The sequence below is a fragment of the Pristis pectinata genome, chromosome 11 (genome assembly GCF_009764475.1).
Source record: "Pristis pectinata isolate sPriPec2 chromosome 11, sPriPec2.1.pri, whole genome shotgun sequence".
Taxonomy (NCBI): Eukaryota; Metazoa; Chordata; class Chondrichthyes; order Rhinopristiformes; family Pristidae; genus Pristis; species Pristis pectinata.
In genome coordinates, this window is record NC_067415.1 from 5,548,812 (window position 1) to 5,567,721 (window position 18,910).

Consider the following 18,910-nt stretch of genomic DNA (forward strand, 5'->3'; position numbering starts at 1 on the left):
TGTAAAAAACTTACCCCTGCCATCCCCCTTATACCTTCCTCCAGTCACCTTAAAATTATGCCCCCTCGTGTTAGCCATTGTCGCCCTGGGAAAATGTCTCTGACTGTCCACTCAACCTGTGCCTCTTATCATCTTATCATCTATCAAGAGTGTGGTCATACCACTCGGTGTCAGATATGAGATAGGGACCTAGGGGATCTTTCACCTTGTAGATAGAACTCTTGCAAGTCGAATATCCAGCAGACTGGGCACATGGGAATGTACACAGCTTCACAACGTCAGTGGATGTAAGTTACAGATGAAATTTACATCTGTAAGCTTCCGAGCTTTTGAGATGCCATGTGCAATTTCATAGTCACCCTTGGGCCTCTATGTAATTTTTGATAAGACCTTTAATTTTCATGCATCCCCTTTGGGAGATGTCCCACTCTTGGAAGCAGAAGTAAATGGAAAGCGTCCACCTCACAGGTTACACAACACAAAGGTAAAAGTTATTGAAGCGAACTGAGAAAATCTGCCATCCCAGCCACAATTTAAAACAATCCAGCCACAGGCAATGAAAAAGAGCAATGACACGTCACCAACCATCCAAGCTGAACCAAGGAAAGAACTCAGTGAACACAACACCACACATGTAGCAGCATCACACTACCTCCATTACTCCTTCCCTTCTGGAGGCTGTGCTGCTTTTAACTTTCTGCACTCTGCAATCTCCTCCAGATCCAGCCCGTGACTTTTAATTCTGCGGAAGATATTTAGACAGTGGTATGACTCCTGGGTAGCAGAATGCGCTCGTTCACGGGGATCCCATCAGTTGCATTGAGTTTAAGCAAGTAGTGAATGATGTTGGTATTATCGGCCATTGTGTTGTATCGCTCCCAGGGCTGCTTTGCTCAGTCAATTGTACTCTTACCTTAAGGGTTACAACTTTAACCAACCATCCAGGATTTATATAAGTAACACAAAAGCAAAAATCGTTGCTGGAAATTTGAAATATGAACACAAGGAAACACTTAGCTTCTTTGTTGAGAGTTAATGTTTCATATCAATGACTACTTGAAGGGGTAACAATCAGAAATATTAAATTTGTGTCACTCTTCAGAAACACTGCTTGATGTACAGAGGGATCTTGGGGTCCATGTTCATAGCAGCCTGAAAGTTGCCACACAAGTAGACAGAGTGGTAAAGACGGCATATGGCATGCTTGCCTTCATTGGTCGGGGCATTGAGTACAAGAATAAGAAAGTCATGTTGCAGCTGTATAAAACTTTGGTTAGGCTGCACTTGGAGTATTGTGTGCAATTCTGGTCACCCCATTACAACAAGGATGTGGAGACTTTGGAAAGTGTGCAGAAGAGGTTTACCAGGATGCTGCCAGGATTCGAGGGCATGACCTATAAGGAGAGGTTGGACAAACAAGGGTTGTTTTCTCTGGAGCGTCAGAGGCTGAGGGGAGACCTGACAGAGGTTTGTAAAATTATGAGACACATAGATAGAGTAGACAGTCAGAATCTTTTTTTCCAGGGTAGAAATGTCAAGTACTAAAGGACATGCATTTAAGGTGAGAGTGAGAAAGTTTAAAGATGTGCTGGGTGAGTTTTTTTTACAGAGAGAGTGGTGGGTGCCTGGAATGGGTGGCCAGGGCTGGTGGTGGAACCAGATACGATAGTGGCATTTAAGAGGCTGTTAGATAGACACATGAATACGCAAGGAATGGAGGGATGTGGATCATGTGCAGGCCAAAGAGATATAGTTTAATTTGGCACCATGTTCAGCACAGACATCATGGGCTGAAGGGCCTGTTCCTGTGCAGTACTGTTCTATGTTCTATGTTTAAGGAGCTGAAGAACATAATATTAAAGAGCAGGAGGGGGACATTTGGCCCTTCAAGCCTTCTCACCATTCATTGAGATCATGGTTATCTTTCTACCTGAAGGCATTTTCCTACACTGTTCACATTTCTTTCTTTAATATCCAGAAATTACAGGGACATTCAGCGAGGGAATTCCAGAGACCAGAGTACAGGCAGCTGAAGACAATGGCAGAGCGATTAAATTCGGCAACTATCAAGAGGCCACAATGGGAGGAGTGTAGAGATCTCGGAGGTTTGTAGAATCGGAAGAGGTGACAAAATGAGGAAAGGAGAGCTTGGAAAACAAAATTAAGACTATTAAGGTGCTGCCTCACCAGGAGTTCAATGCAGATCTGCAAGCACGAGGCAATGGGTAAATGGGATTTGGCACAAGCTTGGTCACGGTCAATAGGGGAGAAGGAACAGTTATAGGTGATAGAGTAGCTGTTCCCTTTTCCTACAGTAATAGCCCCATCAACTTCAGCACCAAATCCTCACACTGACTCTTCCATTGTAGATTGCAGTCCAAATACCTTTATTACCCTTCTTCCTGGGATTTATTGGCTCACACAGTGAAAGATCGAGAACCAAACTGCTCAGCAGATCGAGCAGCATCAGTTGGGGGGGGGGGGGGAGGAATTGTCAACATTTCGGGTCGAAACCCTGCATTGGGGCTGAGAGTGGAGAGGGGAGATGGCCCGTATAAAGAGGAGAGGGGAGTGGTGTGTGAGACAGGGACCAGTAGGTGAATGGTGGACAGAGGAGGGGTGAAGGAAGATGAACGAGAGGCGCCAGGTGGGGAAAGGAGGGTGAAGGATGGGGGCAAAGAGGTGGCAAGGTGGGAAGTAGGAACACAGAGGCTACCAGTTCTAGAATCTGATAGGTAAGGAAGCTGATAGTGGGAACCATCTGGGGAGAGGTGAAAGATCCTGTCCCTACCTCCAACCCAGAACGAGAGTGACATTCAAGTGTGCAATTGACCCTCCCCTGCTTTTAGGTATGGACATCAGAACTCTTCAATATTATCCAGAGGATTTAGAAGCATTTAGTTTCGAAGAAATCTCAATGAACCCATATGCAGCGTATGAGAGTCTTTTGAATGGATGGGAAACCCCACCTCATGTTCTCCGTTAGAACCTTGTTAATGCCCGTCAATCTGTCAGGTTCATTGTCGGAGCAACATGCCATCCCTATCTGACAGACAGCTCCTGCTTAACCCTTTTGATGGGATGTTCTTACCCTGGTTTGATTGCTGGTGGCTCAGGCAAAGGGTCAATAAAATCGTCTTTCCCGACAAGCCAATAGGTTTCTTCGATGCCTTTGCCCTGAAATAAGAAGCAAAGGGCAGACATTTATCTTGGTTTTAACTGGCAATAGGGCAATGAAAACAAGCCAAACATATCCCAGCTCCCGGACTGTGATAAAATACCTGAATTAGCTCAGCCACACCAACATACAGATAAAGCACCAAATCCTAACTGCTCATTCTCCCACTGGGAACAGCACAGTGGCGCAGAGGGTAGGCCCGCTACCTCCCAGCAGAGGGTTCAGAGAATGTTGGAGAGGGTTCAGAGAAGATTTACGAGGATGATTCCTGGAATGAAATGGCTTATGATGAGTGCTTGTTGGCTCTTGGACTGTACTCACTGGAGTACAGAAGAATGAGAGGGGACTTCATAGAAACATTTTGAATGTTGAAAGGACTGGACAGAGTAGATGTGGCTAAGCTGTTTCCCTTTTAGAATTAGAGGGTACCCTTTTAGAACAGAAATGAGGAGAAATTTCTTTAGCCAGAGGGTCATGGACTTATGGAATTCTTTGTCACATACAGCTGTGGAGGCCTGATCATTGGGGGTGTTTAAGGAGGAGATTGATAGGTATCTAATTAGTCAGGGTATCATGGGATATGGGGAAAAGCCCAGAAATTGGGGCTAGATAGGAATAGTTTAGTTTAGCTCATGGAGCAGACTCGATGGGCTGAATGGCCTACTTCTGCTCCTTTGCCTTGTGATCTTGTGATCTCGTGAGCACCGGAGACCCGGGTTCAATCCCGACCTCTGTCCGTGTGGAGTTTGCACATTTTCCCTGTTACCGCCCGTGGGTTTCCTCCGGCTGGTCCCAAAGATGTGCTGGTTGGTGGGTTAATTGGTGTGTAGGTGAGGGGTAGAACCTGGTGGGGGAGGGAGTTGATGAGAACATGGGGAGAACAAAATAGGATGAACGTAGGGTTAGTGTAAATGGGTGGTTGATTGTCAACACGGACTCGGTGGTCTGAAGGTTCTCTTTCCATGCTGCAGTTCTCTATGACTCAGTGGAATAAAGATGAATGTCCTACTACCTGTGCACCATCTACAAGATGGACTGCAGCATCTTGCTGTGTTTCTTTTGCCAAGCTCATGACTTTTGCCGTCTAGAAGGAGAAGGGCAGCAGATGTATGGGAGCCCTATCTCCTGCAAGCTCGCCGACAAATGATGGACATCCCTGGTAGTACATCATTGTTGCTGGACCAATCTTGTTAACACTGGATTGGGATGACCTTCACAAGTTACATTCTGCATGGTGAAGGTCTTCACACAGTGAAACATGGGCATGGTCGCTAACTTACTGGGTGTACACTGGAGGCCTGAACTATGGACTATTAGAGGGGTATGGGCAAAATGTGGGCAAATGGGACTGGCTTAGATGGACATCTTACTCAGCATGGACCAGTTGGGCCAAAGGGCCTGTTTCCGTGCCATTCGACTCTATGACTCTATGCACCTGGAGGTTCATGAGTCCTGGTTACGTACCTTCTTACGATTCCACCATCAGCGTTAAGAAATGCCTGCTAATGCAGAGTGATATTGGCCCAGTTTACACCCTGTTGCTTAATCCAACCTGAATTCACTCAGTAAAACTCCGAATATCTGGCACACGGGACTTTGATGGTGCCAGCTGGCAGGTTTTCTGGATTATTGGACATAATTTCGATTAATATCCCAATACACTTTTAACTCAGTTTTATTCAGGTGTTTCAGAACATTGTAAGAAGTTTTCCAATGAACCAGGTAAATTTAGAGGGTGCGTGGGAACAGGGCCCCAGTGAGTGGAAGAAAGTGTGGGAACCGGGACCCACTGAGTGGAACAGAAATGGGGGAAGTGGGGCCCTGGTGAGCCAGCTGCCAAACTATTGGGTGGACTAGATGGTGGACTATCAGAATTTTATGGGAGATGTTGGTGCCTTCAATTTTAATTCATTTTCAAGGTCAGAGTTCATTCCCCAAATTTAGTCATCTTGAGAAGGTAGGAAGGTGGGAAGGAACACACTAATAAATCTTCTCTGCACTCTTTCAATCTTACTGATATCCTTCCTATAGTTAGGTGACTAGAATTGCACACAATACTCCAAATTTGGCCTCACTAATGTCTTATACAACCTCACCATAACATCCCAACTCCTATACTCAGTACTTTGATAGCATCGGATGAGCAGCATTCACAAGTAAAACATATTTTAAACATAAATTAGACACAATTTTTACAACACAGTTTGAACAAATATCAGTCCATTGCAGTGCAATTCTTATAAGAAAGCACACAGTACAGGCACGGTACTGTAGCGGTTAGCGTGACGCTATTACAGCGCCAGCGACCCGGGTTCAATACCGGCCGCTGTATGTAAGGAGCTTGTACGTTCTCCCTGTGTCTGCGTGAGTTTCCTCCGGGTGCTCCGGTTTGCTCCCACCTTCCAAAGACGTATGGGTTAGGAAGTTGTGGGCATGCTATGTTGGTGCCGGAAGTGTGGCGACACTTGCGGGCTGCCCCCAGAACACTCTACGCAAAAGATGCATTTCACTGTGTTTCAATGTACACGTGACTAATAAAGATATCTTGTCTTGTCTTGTCTTGTGCCTTCTATTTGAAACTTAGTGCTGGAATTCCCCTCCACCCCCACACTGTTCTGCTTGCTTCTTCTCCTCTCTGACTCACCACCAATGTGCAGACTGTGTGATGAAGATCTGTGAGTTTAAGTAAGGAGATTTCCCAGCAATGATGAAGGAACAGTGATAGACTTCCAGGACTAGCCCTTCCCCGTGTTACTAAAGAATAGTGAGCCAGCTTCTTCACCTTCTGCAGGTGGTGTGGTGGGTGGGATTGTCATAGAATCACAGAGTTATACAGCATGGAAGTCGGCTCTTTGGCCCAACTCATCCCTGCAACCAAGGTGCCTATCAGAGCTAATCCCATCTGTCTGCATTTGGCCCATTTCCCTCTAAACCTTTCCTAACCATGTAACTCTCCAAATGTCTTTTAAATGTTGTTATTGTACCTGCCTCTACCATTTCCTTTGGCAGCTCATTCCATATACCCACAACCTCTATGTGAAAAAGTTGCCCATCAGGTCCTTTTTAGATCTTGCCCCTCTCACTTTAAACCGATGCCCTCAGGCTTTGGACTCCCCATCTGTGGGGGAAAGACTTGGGCTCTTTACCTTATCTATGCTCCTCATGATTTTCTAAACTTCTTTTAGCAACCCCTCAGCATCCTACATTTCAAGGAAAAAACTCCGAGTCTCAGCAGCCTCTCCTGGTAACCCAAGCCCAAGCCCCCCAGTCCTGGTAATATCCTCGTACATCTTTTTTGCACCCTCCAGCGGTTAGTGTAATGCTATTACAGCACCAGAGACCCGGGTTCAATTCTGGCCACTGTCAGTAAGGAGTTTGTACATTCTCCCCGTGTCTGCATGGGTTTCCTCCGGGTGCTCCGGTTTCCTCCCACGTTTCAAAAGACATACGGGTTAGGGAGTTGTGGGCATGCTATGTTGGCGCCAGAAGTGTGGCGACTCTTGAGGGCTGCCCCCCAAATCACTACGCAAAAAGATGTGTGTTTCAATGTACATGTGACTAATAAAGAAATCTTAAAGATATCCACCACTACACCCAGTGCCAAGTCCAGGAACAAAGCAAACATCCTGAACTGATTGGCCCCTTGCATTCGGCAATCAGTATGGTCCAGGGGGTAATCTGTTGCTCCTCTGTGCACAGGAGCTGAGGATCTAACAGTGACCATGGGAATGGGAATGTTGAATCCTGGCCCTGAGACTGGGGTTCACCGTCAGAGCAGAGGCTTGGGCTGTTTGCTAAACCCCCTTGTACTACACACTCACACTGAGCAGATAAGGGCAGGACCCTTAACAGTGTTGATGTACAGAGGGACCTTCAGTTCCAAGTCCATAGATCCCTGAAAGTGGCTGCACAAGTCGATAGGGTGGTAAAGAGGCTGTAAGGCATGCTTGCCTTTATTAGTTGAGGCAACGAGTTCAGGAATTTATGTGAGAATCAGAATCAAAATGTTGCAGCTTTATAAAACTCTGGTTAGGTTGCATCTGGAGTTTTGCGTTCAATTCTGGTCAACCCATTATAGGTAGGATGTGGAGACCTTGGAGAGGGATCAGAAGTTTAGCAGGATGCTGCCTGTATTAGAGGCCATGTGCTATAAGAAGGGGATGGACAAACTAGGGTTGTTTTCTCTGGAGTGGCAGAGGCTGAGGTGAGACCGGATAGAAGTTTATAAAATCTTGAGAAGCATAGATTAGACAGCCAGCATCTTTTCCCCAGGGTTGAAATGTCTAATACTAGAGGGCATGTGTTTAAAGTGAGAGAGGTAAGTTCTAAGGAGATGTGTGGGGCAAGTTTTTTTTACACAGAATGGGGATTGTTGGTGGTGGAGGCAGATACGATAGAGGTGTTTAAGAGGTGCATGAATGTGCAGAGAATAAAGGGATATGGACCATATGCAGGCAGAAGGGATTAAGTGTCATGAGTTTAATTAGTTTGGTACAATATCATGGGCCAAATAGCCTGTTTCAGTGCTGTATTGTTCTATGTTCTATATATAAAACAGGGTAACTCCAAGGTACAAATGAAGACCAATAAAGCCAAGAATTTCGGATATTCCATCTCATTGAGAAGTTCCTTCCTCACCTTCAGCTCAGTTTGTCCGCGGACCTGTATCTGATAGCCTTCATCCAGACTGCGGAGAATTTTTACAGTGCTCTGATTGACGTGAATTCGATAAGCTGTAAAGCAGAAACAATAAGGTGTTACTGGAGGAAACAAGGAACCTTTCTCTTCCTTTGCATTTGCCTTTGTCCAGACTGTTTGGAATGACAGAAATCTTGTGTTTCTGCAGCGATTTTCAGAATGTCCCCTAGCATTTTACAGCCAATGGAGTTCTTTGGAAGTTTAGTCACTTATTTAAGTAGAAAAGCATACTTACAACATGATGGATCAGGATCTGGGAAGTGGAACTAACTGATCCAGTGGATCAAATGGCCATAAATTTCAATGATCTAACAATTCACTATCAATGATTTCCATTATGTAGCAATGGTCCACACTCACTACCAATGGTTTTTACACATTAGCAATATTTTCCACTCTATAAATGGTTCACATTATCTAGAAATGTCCTCCACTCCCCACCAATAGTCTCCATTCCCCACCAACGGTCTCCACTCCCCACCAACGGTCTCCACTCCCCACCAACGGTCTCCACTCCCCACCAATGGTCTCCACTCCCCATCAATAGTCTCCATTCCCCACCAATGGTCTCCACTCCCCACCAATGGTCTCCACTCCCCACCAATGGTCCCTCTCCCCACCAATGGTCTCTACTCCCCACCAATAGTCTCCACTCTCCACCAATGGTCCCACTCCCCACCAATGGTCTCCACTCCCCATCAGTGGTCCCTCTCCCCACCAATAGACTCCACTGCCCACCAATGGTCTCCACTCCCCACCAATAGTCTCCACTCTCCACCAATGGTCTCTACTCCCCACCAATAGTCTCCACTCTCCACCAATGGTCCCACTCCCCACCAATGGTCTCCACTCCCCATCAGTGGTCCCTCTCCCCACCAATAGACTCCACTGCCCACCAATGGTCTCCACTCCCCACCAATAGTCTCCACTCTCCACCAATGGTCTCCACTCCCCACCAATAGTCTCCACTCTCCACCAATGGTCTCCACTCCTTACCAATGGTGTCCACTCTCCACCAATGGTTCCCACTCTCCACCAATGGTTCCCACTCTCCACCAATGGTTCCCACCCTCCACCAATGGCCCCCACTCTCTAGCAGTGTTTTTCACTGTCTGGCAATAATCTTCATGCTCCATCAATAGCCACCACCCTCACTGACTTGTAAGAACTGAGGACATGAATAGCTTAAAAAAGTGGCAGCCTGTAACTCTCTCTTTAAGACTGTTGGTGAAAAAAATCAAAGCCAGGGCAAGACGTTTGTTTGACATGCAGCGAGCTGCAATGAGCTGGAAACATTCAAAGGCAGTTAGATAAATACTAAAAAGAAACATTTTGCAGGGTAGTCTTACAAAGGGTGGCACAAAAGCCATGGACAAAATGACCTGTATCTCTGCTGCAACATGCTGGAATTCTTGGATTCTAATGAAGCAAAGTACAGGTAGTGGGAGGGTAAAGAAAAGATTCACATCAAAGTCCTGCCTGTCCTACTTCGGAAAGTTAATTTGTTATTCCAACTCAATGATACTCACGCAAGCCTGTGGATTCCATCCGTGAAGCGGTGTTAATGGTGTCTCCAAAGAGGCAGTACCTGGGCATGGTCAGACCCACGACGCCCGCCACACAGGGCCCTGCAGGGAGGGGCAGAGGAGGAGAACTTCCATCAGAGCGGAATGTTGGAGAATCCAAGAGCCCCACACAAGACTGGATGTCCCTGAGAAATTATCATGGCTTGTATCATCATTTCAGCTCAGACATAGAGAAACAAAGGACTGCAGATGCTGGAGTCTGGATGAAAAAACACAATGATGCTGGAGGAACTCAACAGGCCAGGCAGCATCCGTGGAGAAAAGCAGGAGGTCAACGTTTCGGGTCAGCACTCTTCTTCAGGACTGAAGATATGAAAAGGGGAAGCCCAATATATAGGAGGGAAAAGCAGAGCAGTGATAGGTGGACAAAAGAGGGGAGGCGGGGTGGGCACAGGGTGGTGATAGGTAGATGCAGGTAAGAGATGGTGATGGGCAGGTGCGGGGGAGGAGGGGAGAGCAGATCCACCGAGGGATGGGTCAAAGGTAAGGAGAGAAAGGAGATGACTGAAGAATTTCATGCGAAGGAATTCAGTTTGTATAAACAAAAAAGTGGGAAGGATCTGGAATTTCATAACATCACTGAAGACTGGTCAGTGATATAGTGCCAGAAACACAGCAGCTGATTTTCATACAGCAAGATCCCACAAATAGCATTGTGAGATGAATTGCCAGAGCAAGTGGTTGAAACTACAAAATAGTGCTGTGTTTCCCTTGCATCTGCTTGAGAGGGCAGACAGGCCCTTGTTTTAACATCTCATACAAAAGACAATACCTTTAGAACATAGAACACTACAGCACAGTACAGGGCCTTCGGCCCACAATGTTGTGCCGACATTTTATCCTGCTCTAAGATCTATCTAACCCTTCCCTCCCACATAGCCCTCCATTTCTCTAACATTCATGTGTCTACCTAAGAGTCTCTCAAAAATCCCTAATGTATCTGCCCCCACAACCTCTGCCGGCAGTGCATTCCACACACCCACCACCCTCTGTGTAAAAAACTTACCCCTAACATCCCCCTTATACCTTCCTCCAATCACCTTAAAATTATGCCCCCTCATGTTAGCCATTGTCGTTCTGGGAAAAAGTCTCTGACTGTCCACTCGATCTATGCCTCTTATCATCCTGTACACCTCTATCAAGTCACCTCTCATCCTCCTTCTCTCCAAAGAGAAAAGCCCTAGCTCACTCAACCTATCCTCAGAAGACATGTTCTCCAATCCAGGCAACATCCTGGTAAATCTCCTCTGCACCCTCTCTAAAGTTTCCACATCTTTTCTATAATGAGGCGACCAGAACTGAACACAATACTCCAAGTGTGGTCTGACCAGAGTTCTACAGAGCTGCAACATCACCTCGTGGCTCTTGAACTCAATACCCCGACTAATGAAGGCCAACACTCCATATGCCTTCTTAACAACCCTATCGACCTGCGTGGCAACCTTGAAGGGTCTATGGACGTGGACCCCAAGATCCCTCTGTTCCTCCACGGATGTAATGATGCATTCCCCAGTACGAATGTTCACCTAGACTTTGTGCTGAAGTCTCTTGAGTACCTAAAACCCTGTGGGGTGCCAGTGATGGTACCGACCTCTAACACAACAGGGACTGCGTCTCTGACCCCAGGTTTCAGAACTAGGAGTTGAAATGTCACTTTAAATTTAACCTATGCAGCCCTTGAACCATGACACAATACCTCTGTTTGAACCTGCTGTGCAATTGTTTCCTACACAGACTTTGTCATCGAGTCAGCACAGAAGCCTTGTGGCCCAATGAGTCCACAATGGCAATCAAGCACCCATTTACACTAATCCCATTTTATTCTCCCCATATTCCCATCACCACCACTCATCTACACTGTAGTGTAGTGGTTTGCGTAACAATTTACAGTGCCAGTAACCCGGGTTCAAATCTGGCCACTGTCTGTAAGGAGTTTGTATGTTCTCCCCGTGTCTGCGTGGGTTTCCTCTGGGTGCTCCGGTTTCCTCCCACGTTCCAAAGGTGTACGGGTTAGGAAGTTGTGGGCATGCCTATGTTGGCGCTGGAAGCGTGGCGACACTTGCGGGCTGCCCCTAGAACAATCTATGCAAAAGGATGTATTTCACTGTGTGTTTCGATGTACATGTGACTAATAAAGATACCTTGTCTTATCTTATTTTACGAGGGATAATTTACAGTGACCAATTAACCCACCAACATCTTTGGGATGTGGAGCAAAGCGGAGCACCTGGAGGAAGCCCACGTAGGGAGAACATGGACACTCTGCACCCCTCCGCCCCCCCACTGGAAGACAGGATCAAACCCGGGTCACTGGAGCTGTGAGGCAGTGGCTCCACTAGCTGTGCCGCTGCGCTGGGCTTCACCCGGACCAATCGGGTTTCCAACAGTTCTGGTCTGGCCTGGAATTTGCCACAGCTCAGGTCTGGTTTAAAATAGCAGGTCATAAGCCAACAGTCACGAGAGACGGCAGACGCTGAAATCTGGAGCAAGAAGCAAACTGCTGGAGGAACTCGGCAGGTCAGGCAGCGTCTGTGGGGAGGGAAGGAATTGTTGGTGTTTTGGATCGAGGTCCTGCATCAGGAGTGAGAGCAGAGAGGGGAGATGGTCAGTATAAAGAGGGGGAATGATGAGACAGGAGACTGAGGTGATTGGTGGACTGAGGAGGGGTGTAAGCTGATGGGCAGGTTGCTCCAGGTAGGGGAGGGGAGTAGGGTTGGAGTTGGGAGACAGTGACAGGTGGATGGTAGCTGGAGGCAGACACAGAGAGAAAAAACGAGAGGCAGATGGAGCGAGGTGTGGGGAGGGGAGGGTGAATGAAGGTTGGAGACAACTGCTTGGGGGAGATAAGCAGGAACACAAAGAGCTACCAGGGCCCGACTCTGATAAGTAAAGGATGTGAGAATGGGAACCATCAGGGGAGAGGTGTATGGCAGATGGAACCAGAACCAGATGGGGGTGGGGGAAGCCTGTGGTTGACCTGTGTGTGTAGTGGGTGAATAGAACCAGGATGGGGAGGGGGGACAAAGATGGGTGATGGGGGACTGGATGGGGTTTTTGTGGGGAAGGACTCAAAGATGGGAAGACAGGAGAAGGATCGGGGGGGGATGCAGGGGTGTGATAGAGGGGGAGAACATCATCAGAGTCCAATCTGCATACTTAAAGGGGCTCCACTACTTGTGGTGAGGTACCTTACCTCCTGCACTGAGTAAGGCATGTTCCCCATCTGTAAGGTCATACGATAGAGCAGCAGAATTAGGCCATTCGGACCATTCAGTCTGTTCTGCCATCCAATAATGGCTCATATTTATAAATCCCATTCTCCTGCCTTCTCCCCGTAACCCTTAACCCCCTTACCGATCAAGAACCTATCAATATCTGCCTTAAATACACCCAATGACTTGGCCTCCACAGTCGTCTGTGGCAATGAATTCCACAGATTCACCACCCTCTGGCTGAAGAAATTCCTCCTCATCTCAGTTCTAAAGGGATGTCCCTTTATTCTGAGGCTGTGCCCTCAGATCCTAGACTCCCCCACTAATGGAAATTTTGGCCCCCGTATCTAAGGAAGGAGCCTGGAGAGGGTCCAGAGAAAGTTCACAAGAATGATCCCAGGAATGAAAGGCTTCACATATGAGGAGCGTTTGATGTCTCTGGACCTGTACTCAATGGAGTTCAGAAGGATGAGAGGGGGGATCTCATTGAAACCTACTGGATACTGAAAGGCCTGGATAGAGTGGACGTGGAGAGGATTGTTTCCATCAGTAGGAGAGTCTAGGATCTGAGGGCACAGCCTCAGAATAAAAGGACGTCCATTTCAAACCGAGATGAGGAGGAATTTCTTTAGCCAGAGGTGGTGAGTCTGTGGGATTTGTTGCCACGGAGTATTTAAGGCAGAGATTAATAGGTCCTTGATGGTAAGGGGGTTAAGGGTTACTGGGAGAAGGTGGGAGAATGAGGTTAAAAAAAAGCCACGATTGAATGGTGGAGCAGACTCGATGAGCCGAATGGCCTAATTCTACTCCTATATCTTATGCTTTTGGTCTTAGACCACCTATGATCAAGGGGACAAAGAGAAAACAGACATTTATACCAAGCTTCCTTGACAACACAGAACACTTATAAAACAACACCTGAGGTATCGAGGACTTCACCTGAATGTATCCCAATTCTTATCTTGATGGGGACTTCAGGCATGTGCCTCATCTTGAAAGATCCCACCGAGCTGAGGAGGTGCAGGGACATGTTGGCAATCTCTGCAGCGTGCTTATTGCCATTTCTCTTCGGGAGACCTGATGCCACCATGTAAGCATCACCAATGGTTTCGACCTGAAGGAACCAATACAAACACTTGATTGTTCGGTGATGGTAGCAGAGTGGTTATGTTACTGCACTGCTATCCTGGAAGCTAGTAATCAGAGCAAGCGTGTCTGTCTCTTATGCGCATATTCATCCATATAGTCACATTTTTAACACATTTGTGACAATTTCCAGTTAAGTCTGACACATGAGAAAAATGGATCAGGCGCTTCCAGGAGTGATTGACACCTCGTCACCTGTCCTGCCACTGTCATACATATGTGTGATGATGTTGAGGTCCCGCACAGTGTTCGTTGCTGCATTACAGTCAAAAATAATGTGCAACCTACCATCTGCGTTGTTACCTCACAGTCAAACCTGGAGCAAACTCTGCAGCAAGTTGTCCAGCAGAAATTAATTGACTGGGACATTGCAATTGCCCATACTGGGTATCACGCTGCTCAGGGACTGTAACCACAGTGCACACATGTTCTGCAATCTTAGCAGGCTTACGAACCTGATCCTCACAATACGGGGTGGGGGGCCGGGGGTCGTCACCCATAGCACAGGGCTTGATCAGGTGTGGGGGGGTGAGGTGTTAAAGTCAAAGTTGAGTTTATTGTCATCTGCACGAGTCCATGTATGCACAGGTGCAATGAAAAACTTACTTGCAACAGCATCACAGGCACATAGCTTCAGAGACACAACATTCACAAGAGAAACATAAATTGAACATAAGTTATACAAGAATTGTACAAGAAAGGACACAATTAGAACACAAAAAAACAAAGTCTATTGCAGTGCAAAGTGGTCAAACTATTCATAGTGCAGCTGTACTGAGGTAGTGATTAGGGTTGTGCAGGTTGGTTCAAGAGCAGAATGGTTGAAGGGAAGTAGCTGTTCTTGAACCTGGCCATGTGGGACTTCAAGCTTCTGTGCCTCCTGCCCAATGGTAGCTGCGAGAAGATGGCATGGCCCGGATGGTGGGGACTTTTGATGGTGGATGTTGCCTTCTTGAGGCAGCGCCTCCTGTAGATACCACCGATGGTGGGGAGGGATGTGCCCGTGATGTATTCAGCAGAGTCCACTACTCTCTGCAGCTTCTTACATTCCTGCGCATTCGAATTGCCGTACCAGACCATGATGCAACCAGTCAGGATACTTTCAACAGTACATCTGTAGAAGTTTGTTAGAGGGTTTAACTCCCTCCTCACCCTGTTTTCCCTCAACCCACAACAGCCTTGTACTGTCCATAGAAAGCATCCTTTAAGGACTCACTTAGTGCAGGAATGACACAGCAGCTACCCTCTGTATGCTGCTGCCTTTGAGAAACACACCAGTATCATTTTAACAATGGAAGAAGGGTGAAAAACACCCTTTCACTAATTTACCATTCCCTTTAAATTGGTCATAAGAGCTAATGCATTCTGTGCACTAAACATTGGTGAAATGTATTTTCTAAGTACAAGTTCAAATTCTGCAACAGCAACTGAGGAATTTTAATTCAGTTAAATAAATAAATTCTCTAAATAAATAAAGAAGTTTTTTTAATTAAATGAAACTCTTTTCAGGTTTGCTGGCCAAAAATAACAATGGGGTTGGTACTAATGGTTTGCTCAGTAATGTCCTTTAGGAAACCTGGTCTGACCCATGTGTGACTCCAGACCTGAACAATGTACTTAATTTAAGAGTAATCAGGAATGGGGGTGATCACGAATGCGATCATGAAGAAGGCACAGCAGCAGTTCTACTTCATTAGAAGTTTGGGGAGATTCGGTCTGTCACCAAAGACTCTTACAAATTTCTACAGATGTACGGTGGAGAGCATTCTGACTGTTTGCATCACCGCCTGGTATGGAGGCTCCAATGTGTAGGATTGCAAGAGGCTGCAGAAGGTTGTAGACTCAGCCAGCTCCATCACGGGCACAACCCTCCCCACCATCGAGGTCATCTTCAAGAGGCGGGGCCTCAAGAAGACGGCATCCATCATTAAGGACCCTCACCATCCGGGGCATGCCCTCTTCTCATTACTACCATCGGGGAGGAGGTACAGGAGCCTGAAGACCCACACTCAACATTTCAGGAACAGCTTCTTCCCCTCCGCCATCAGATTTCTGAACGGTCCATGAACCCTTGAACTCTACCTCGGTATTCCTCTTTTGCACTGTTTATTTATTTTTGTAACTTATAGTAATTTTTATGTCTGTATATCTTGCATTGCACTGCTGCCGCAAAACAACAATTTTCCCATCTTCTAAGTCAGTGATAATAAATTTGATTCTGATCCTGATAAATTTAAATTACCAGCAATGCACTCTGTATCATAAATGATTTTTAAAATGTTACACTATAGTAAGGCCAAATTTAATTGGTGGCTGTGTCTTCAGCTGCAGATGGTCCAAGTTCAGGAACTCCCTCCCTAGCTCTTTTCTTTTCACTTCCTTAGCACTTATGTACGGCATGTACAAAACTAGTATATCTATCTCCTCAGGAGGATAAAGAAATTCGACATGTCCCCTTTGACTCTCACAAATTTTTATCGATGCACCATAGAAAGCATCCCATACAGATGCATCACGGTTCGGTACGGCAACTGCTCTGCCCGTGACTGCAAGAACTGCAGGGAGTTGTGGACACAGCTCAGCACATCACGGAAACCAGCCTCCCCTCCATGGACTCTGTCGACACTTCTCGCTGTCTCAGTAAAGCAGCCGACATAATCAAAGACCCCTCCCACCCTGGACATTCTCTCTTCTCCCCCGTCCCATTGGGCAGAAGATATAAAAGCCTGAAAGCACGTACCACCAGGCTGAAGGACAGCTTCTATCCTGCTGTAATAAGACTATTGAATGTTTCCCTAGTATGATAAGATGGACTCTTGACCTCACAATCTACCTCCCCATACTTTATTATCTGCTTGCACTGCACTTTCTCTGTAACTGTAACACTTTATTCTGCATTCTGTTATTGTTTTTCCTCAATGTACTGATGTGATGAAATGATCTGTATGGATGGCATGCAAAACAAAGTTTTTCACTGTATCTCAGTACACGTGATAACAATAAACCAATCCAATCCAATCCAATCCAATCCAACCAACCCAATCCAATCCAATCCAACCAACCCAATCCATCCAATCCAATCCAATCCAACCAACCCAATCCAATCCAATCCCACCAATCCCATTCAAAACCTATGACAACACTAAAGGAATCAAGAGATATGGGGACTGGGCAAGAAAAACGACAAGGTAAAGAATCAGCCATGAATTTATTGAATGGCAGAGAGATCTTCACAGAGCAAAATGGCCATTCTTGCTCCTATTTTGTTTGCTTTTCCGTAGTTCAACCACATGGCCCTTCAAGCTTGTTCTGTTATTCAATGAGATCATAACTGACTTTATATACCCACTTTTCCCACACACCTTTGGTCAGCAGAAGTTTATTCATCTCAATTTTAAATTCATAGTGAGCCAACATCAATTGTCATTGAGGGGTGCAAGAGAATCTCAGGGACAGTTTTTAAGATTATTGACAAACCTTTGGATATGTGAAATATTCAAGTGAGTGTGGAATTTAAGGTAATCATTTAAAAAAAGCACGAGTATTTAAAGTAAAAGTGCTCATCAAACTTAAATCAATGGAATTATTTCAGGTGCATAACAAAGGTAAAGTTTAAAGGGAGCTGAGGACAGAATTAGACATGGAGACAGGAACACTAGAGCAAGCCTACTGGGTTGAATGGCTGTAGTTGTGCTGGTAGATGTTCTGAGGTTCACCAATACTGCTGGGTGTGTGAGTGGATTCACCTGGTTACCTAATTGGTGTTAAAAACCATTCACCAATGCCCTACTGCACTCAGGCAAAGAACCAGCAAGTTAAATCAATTCTCATTGACTTTAGAACATGCCAAAAATTAACCTGCAGAAGAACTAGGGAGAATGAAGAGATTTCCTTCTTTCAGAGGGTGCTGAACTATTGGAATTAGCTCGAGTATAGAACAGGATGTTGAACACAATGCCAAATAATTTACTCCAGAGAAAAGTCAAGGATGACTCATTCAGGGCTGAGATGGAGAGATTTTTGGACCACAAGGAATCAAGAGTGGAGGGATCAGGCGGGAATGTAGATAATGATCAGATTGTACGGTGGAGATAGGTGAATGTGTCCATAAATGCTCCTGTTCTTCTCACTGATGGGGTTAACTACACTTCAACTCATCACCATGTTGGTACTCCCTGGGCAGGCACGGTAGTGTAGCGGTTAACATAACGTTATTACAGTGCCAGCGACCAGGATTCAATTCCGGCACTGTCTGTAAGGAGTTTGTATGTCCTCCCCATGTGGGTTTCCTCCAGGTGCTCTGGTTTCCTCCCATACTCCAAAGACGTACGGGTTAGGAAGCTGTGGGCGTGCTATGTTGGTGCCAGAAGTGTGGAGACACTTGCAGGCTGCCCCCAGAACACCACACAAAAGATGCATTTCACTGTGTGTTTCCTTATTTATCAAGGGCAGGCACGGTAGTGTAGCGGTTAGTGTAACACAATTACAGCACCAGCGATCCAGGTTCAATTCCGGCTGCTGTCTGTTTGTACGTTCTCCCTGTGACTGGTTTCCTCCGGGTGCTCTGGTTTCCTCCCACATTCCAAATACATACGGGTTGGGAAGTTGTGGGCATGCTATGTTGGCGCCGGAAGCGTGGCGACACTTGAGGGCTGCCCCCAGAACACTCTACGCAAAGATGCATTTCACTGTGTGTTTCGATGTACATGTGACTAATAAAGAAATCTCATCTCATCAAATCCTTACCTTGTAAACATCGTGATTGCCTAAAACAGCATCGAACAGAGTGTAGAGGTCATTCAAGAGGTCGATGACCTCTATCGGCTCACTCATCGCTGATATTGTGGTGAAACCAACAATGTCACTAAAGTAGATGGTCACCTCATCAAAATACTCGGGCTCCACGTTACCGCCTGTTTTCAACGCTTCTGCAACAGATCTAAGGAAAAACACAAGAGAGGGAAAACGATTCATAGCTTCCTGAAAGTGTCCGCACAGATCGATAACTTCCTGACTCTTGAACTCAACGGCTCGACGAATAAAAGCAGAAGATTACACCTGGACTCTTGTTCAAATCCTTGCAGTTTGAC

The 18,910-nt window shown here is 46.2% G+C and overlaps 1 protein-coding gene across 1 annotated transcript in view; it reads right to left on the bottom strand.

Annotated features, from left to right (window-relative positions):
* Positions 1 to 657: 657 nt before the first annotated feature.
* gucy2f (guanylate cyclase 2F, retinal) overlaps positions 658 to 18,910 on the bottom strand; it is a 68,058-nt gene continuing 49,805 nt past the window's right edge. Inside the window, exons 13-18 of the mRNA XM_052026505.1 lie at positions 18,567 to 18,759; positions 13,614 to 13,788; positions 9,406 to 9,504; positions 7,817 to 7,911; positions 3,092 to 3,177; positions 658 to 742 (exon numbers count right to left, since the gene is read on the bottom strand). Of these exons, the coding sequence (XP_051882465.1) occupies positions 658 to 742; positions 3,092 to 3,177; positions 7,817 to 7,911; positions 9,406 to 9,504; positions 13,614 to 13,788; positions 18,567 to 18,759 (733 nt within the window). The remainder of the gene's footprint in view (positions 743 to 3,091; positions 3,178 to 7,816; positions 7,912 to 9,405; positions 9,505 to 13,613; positions 13,789 to 18,566; positions 18,760 to 18,910) is intronic.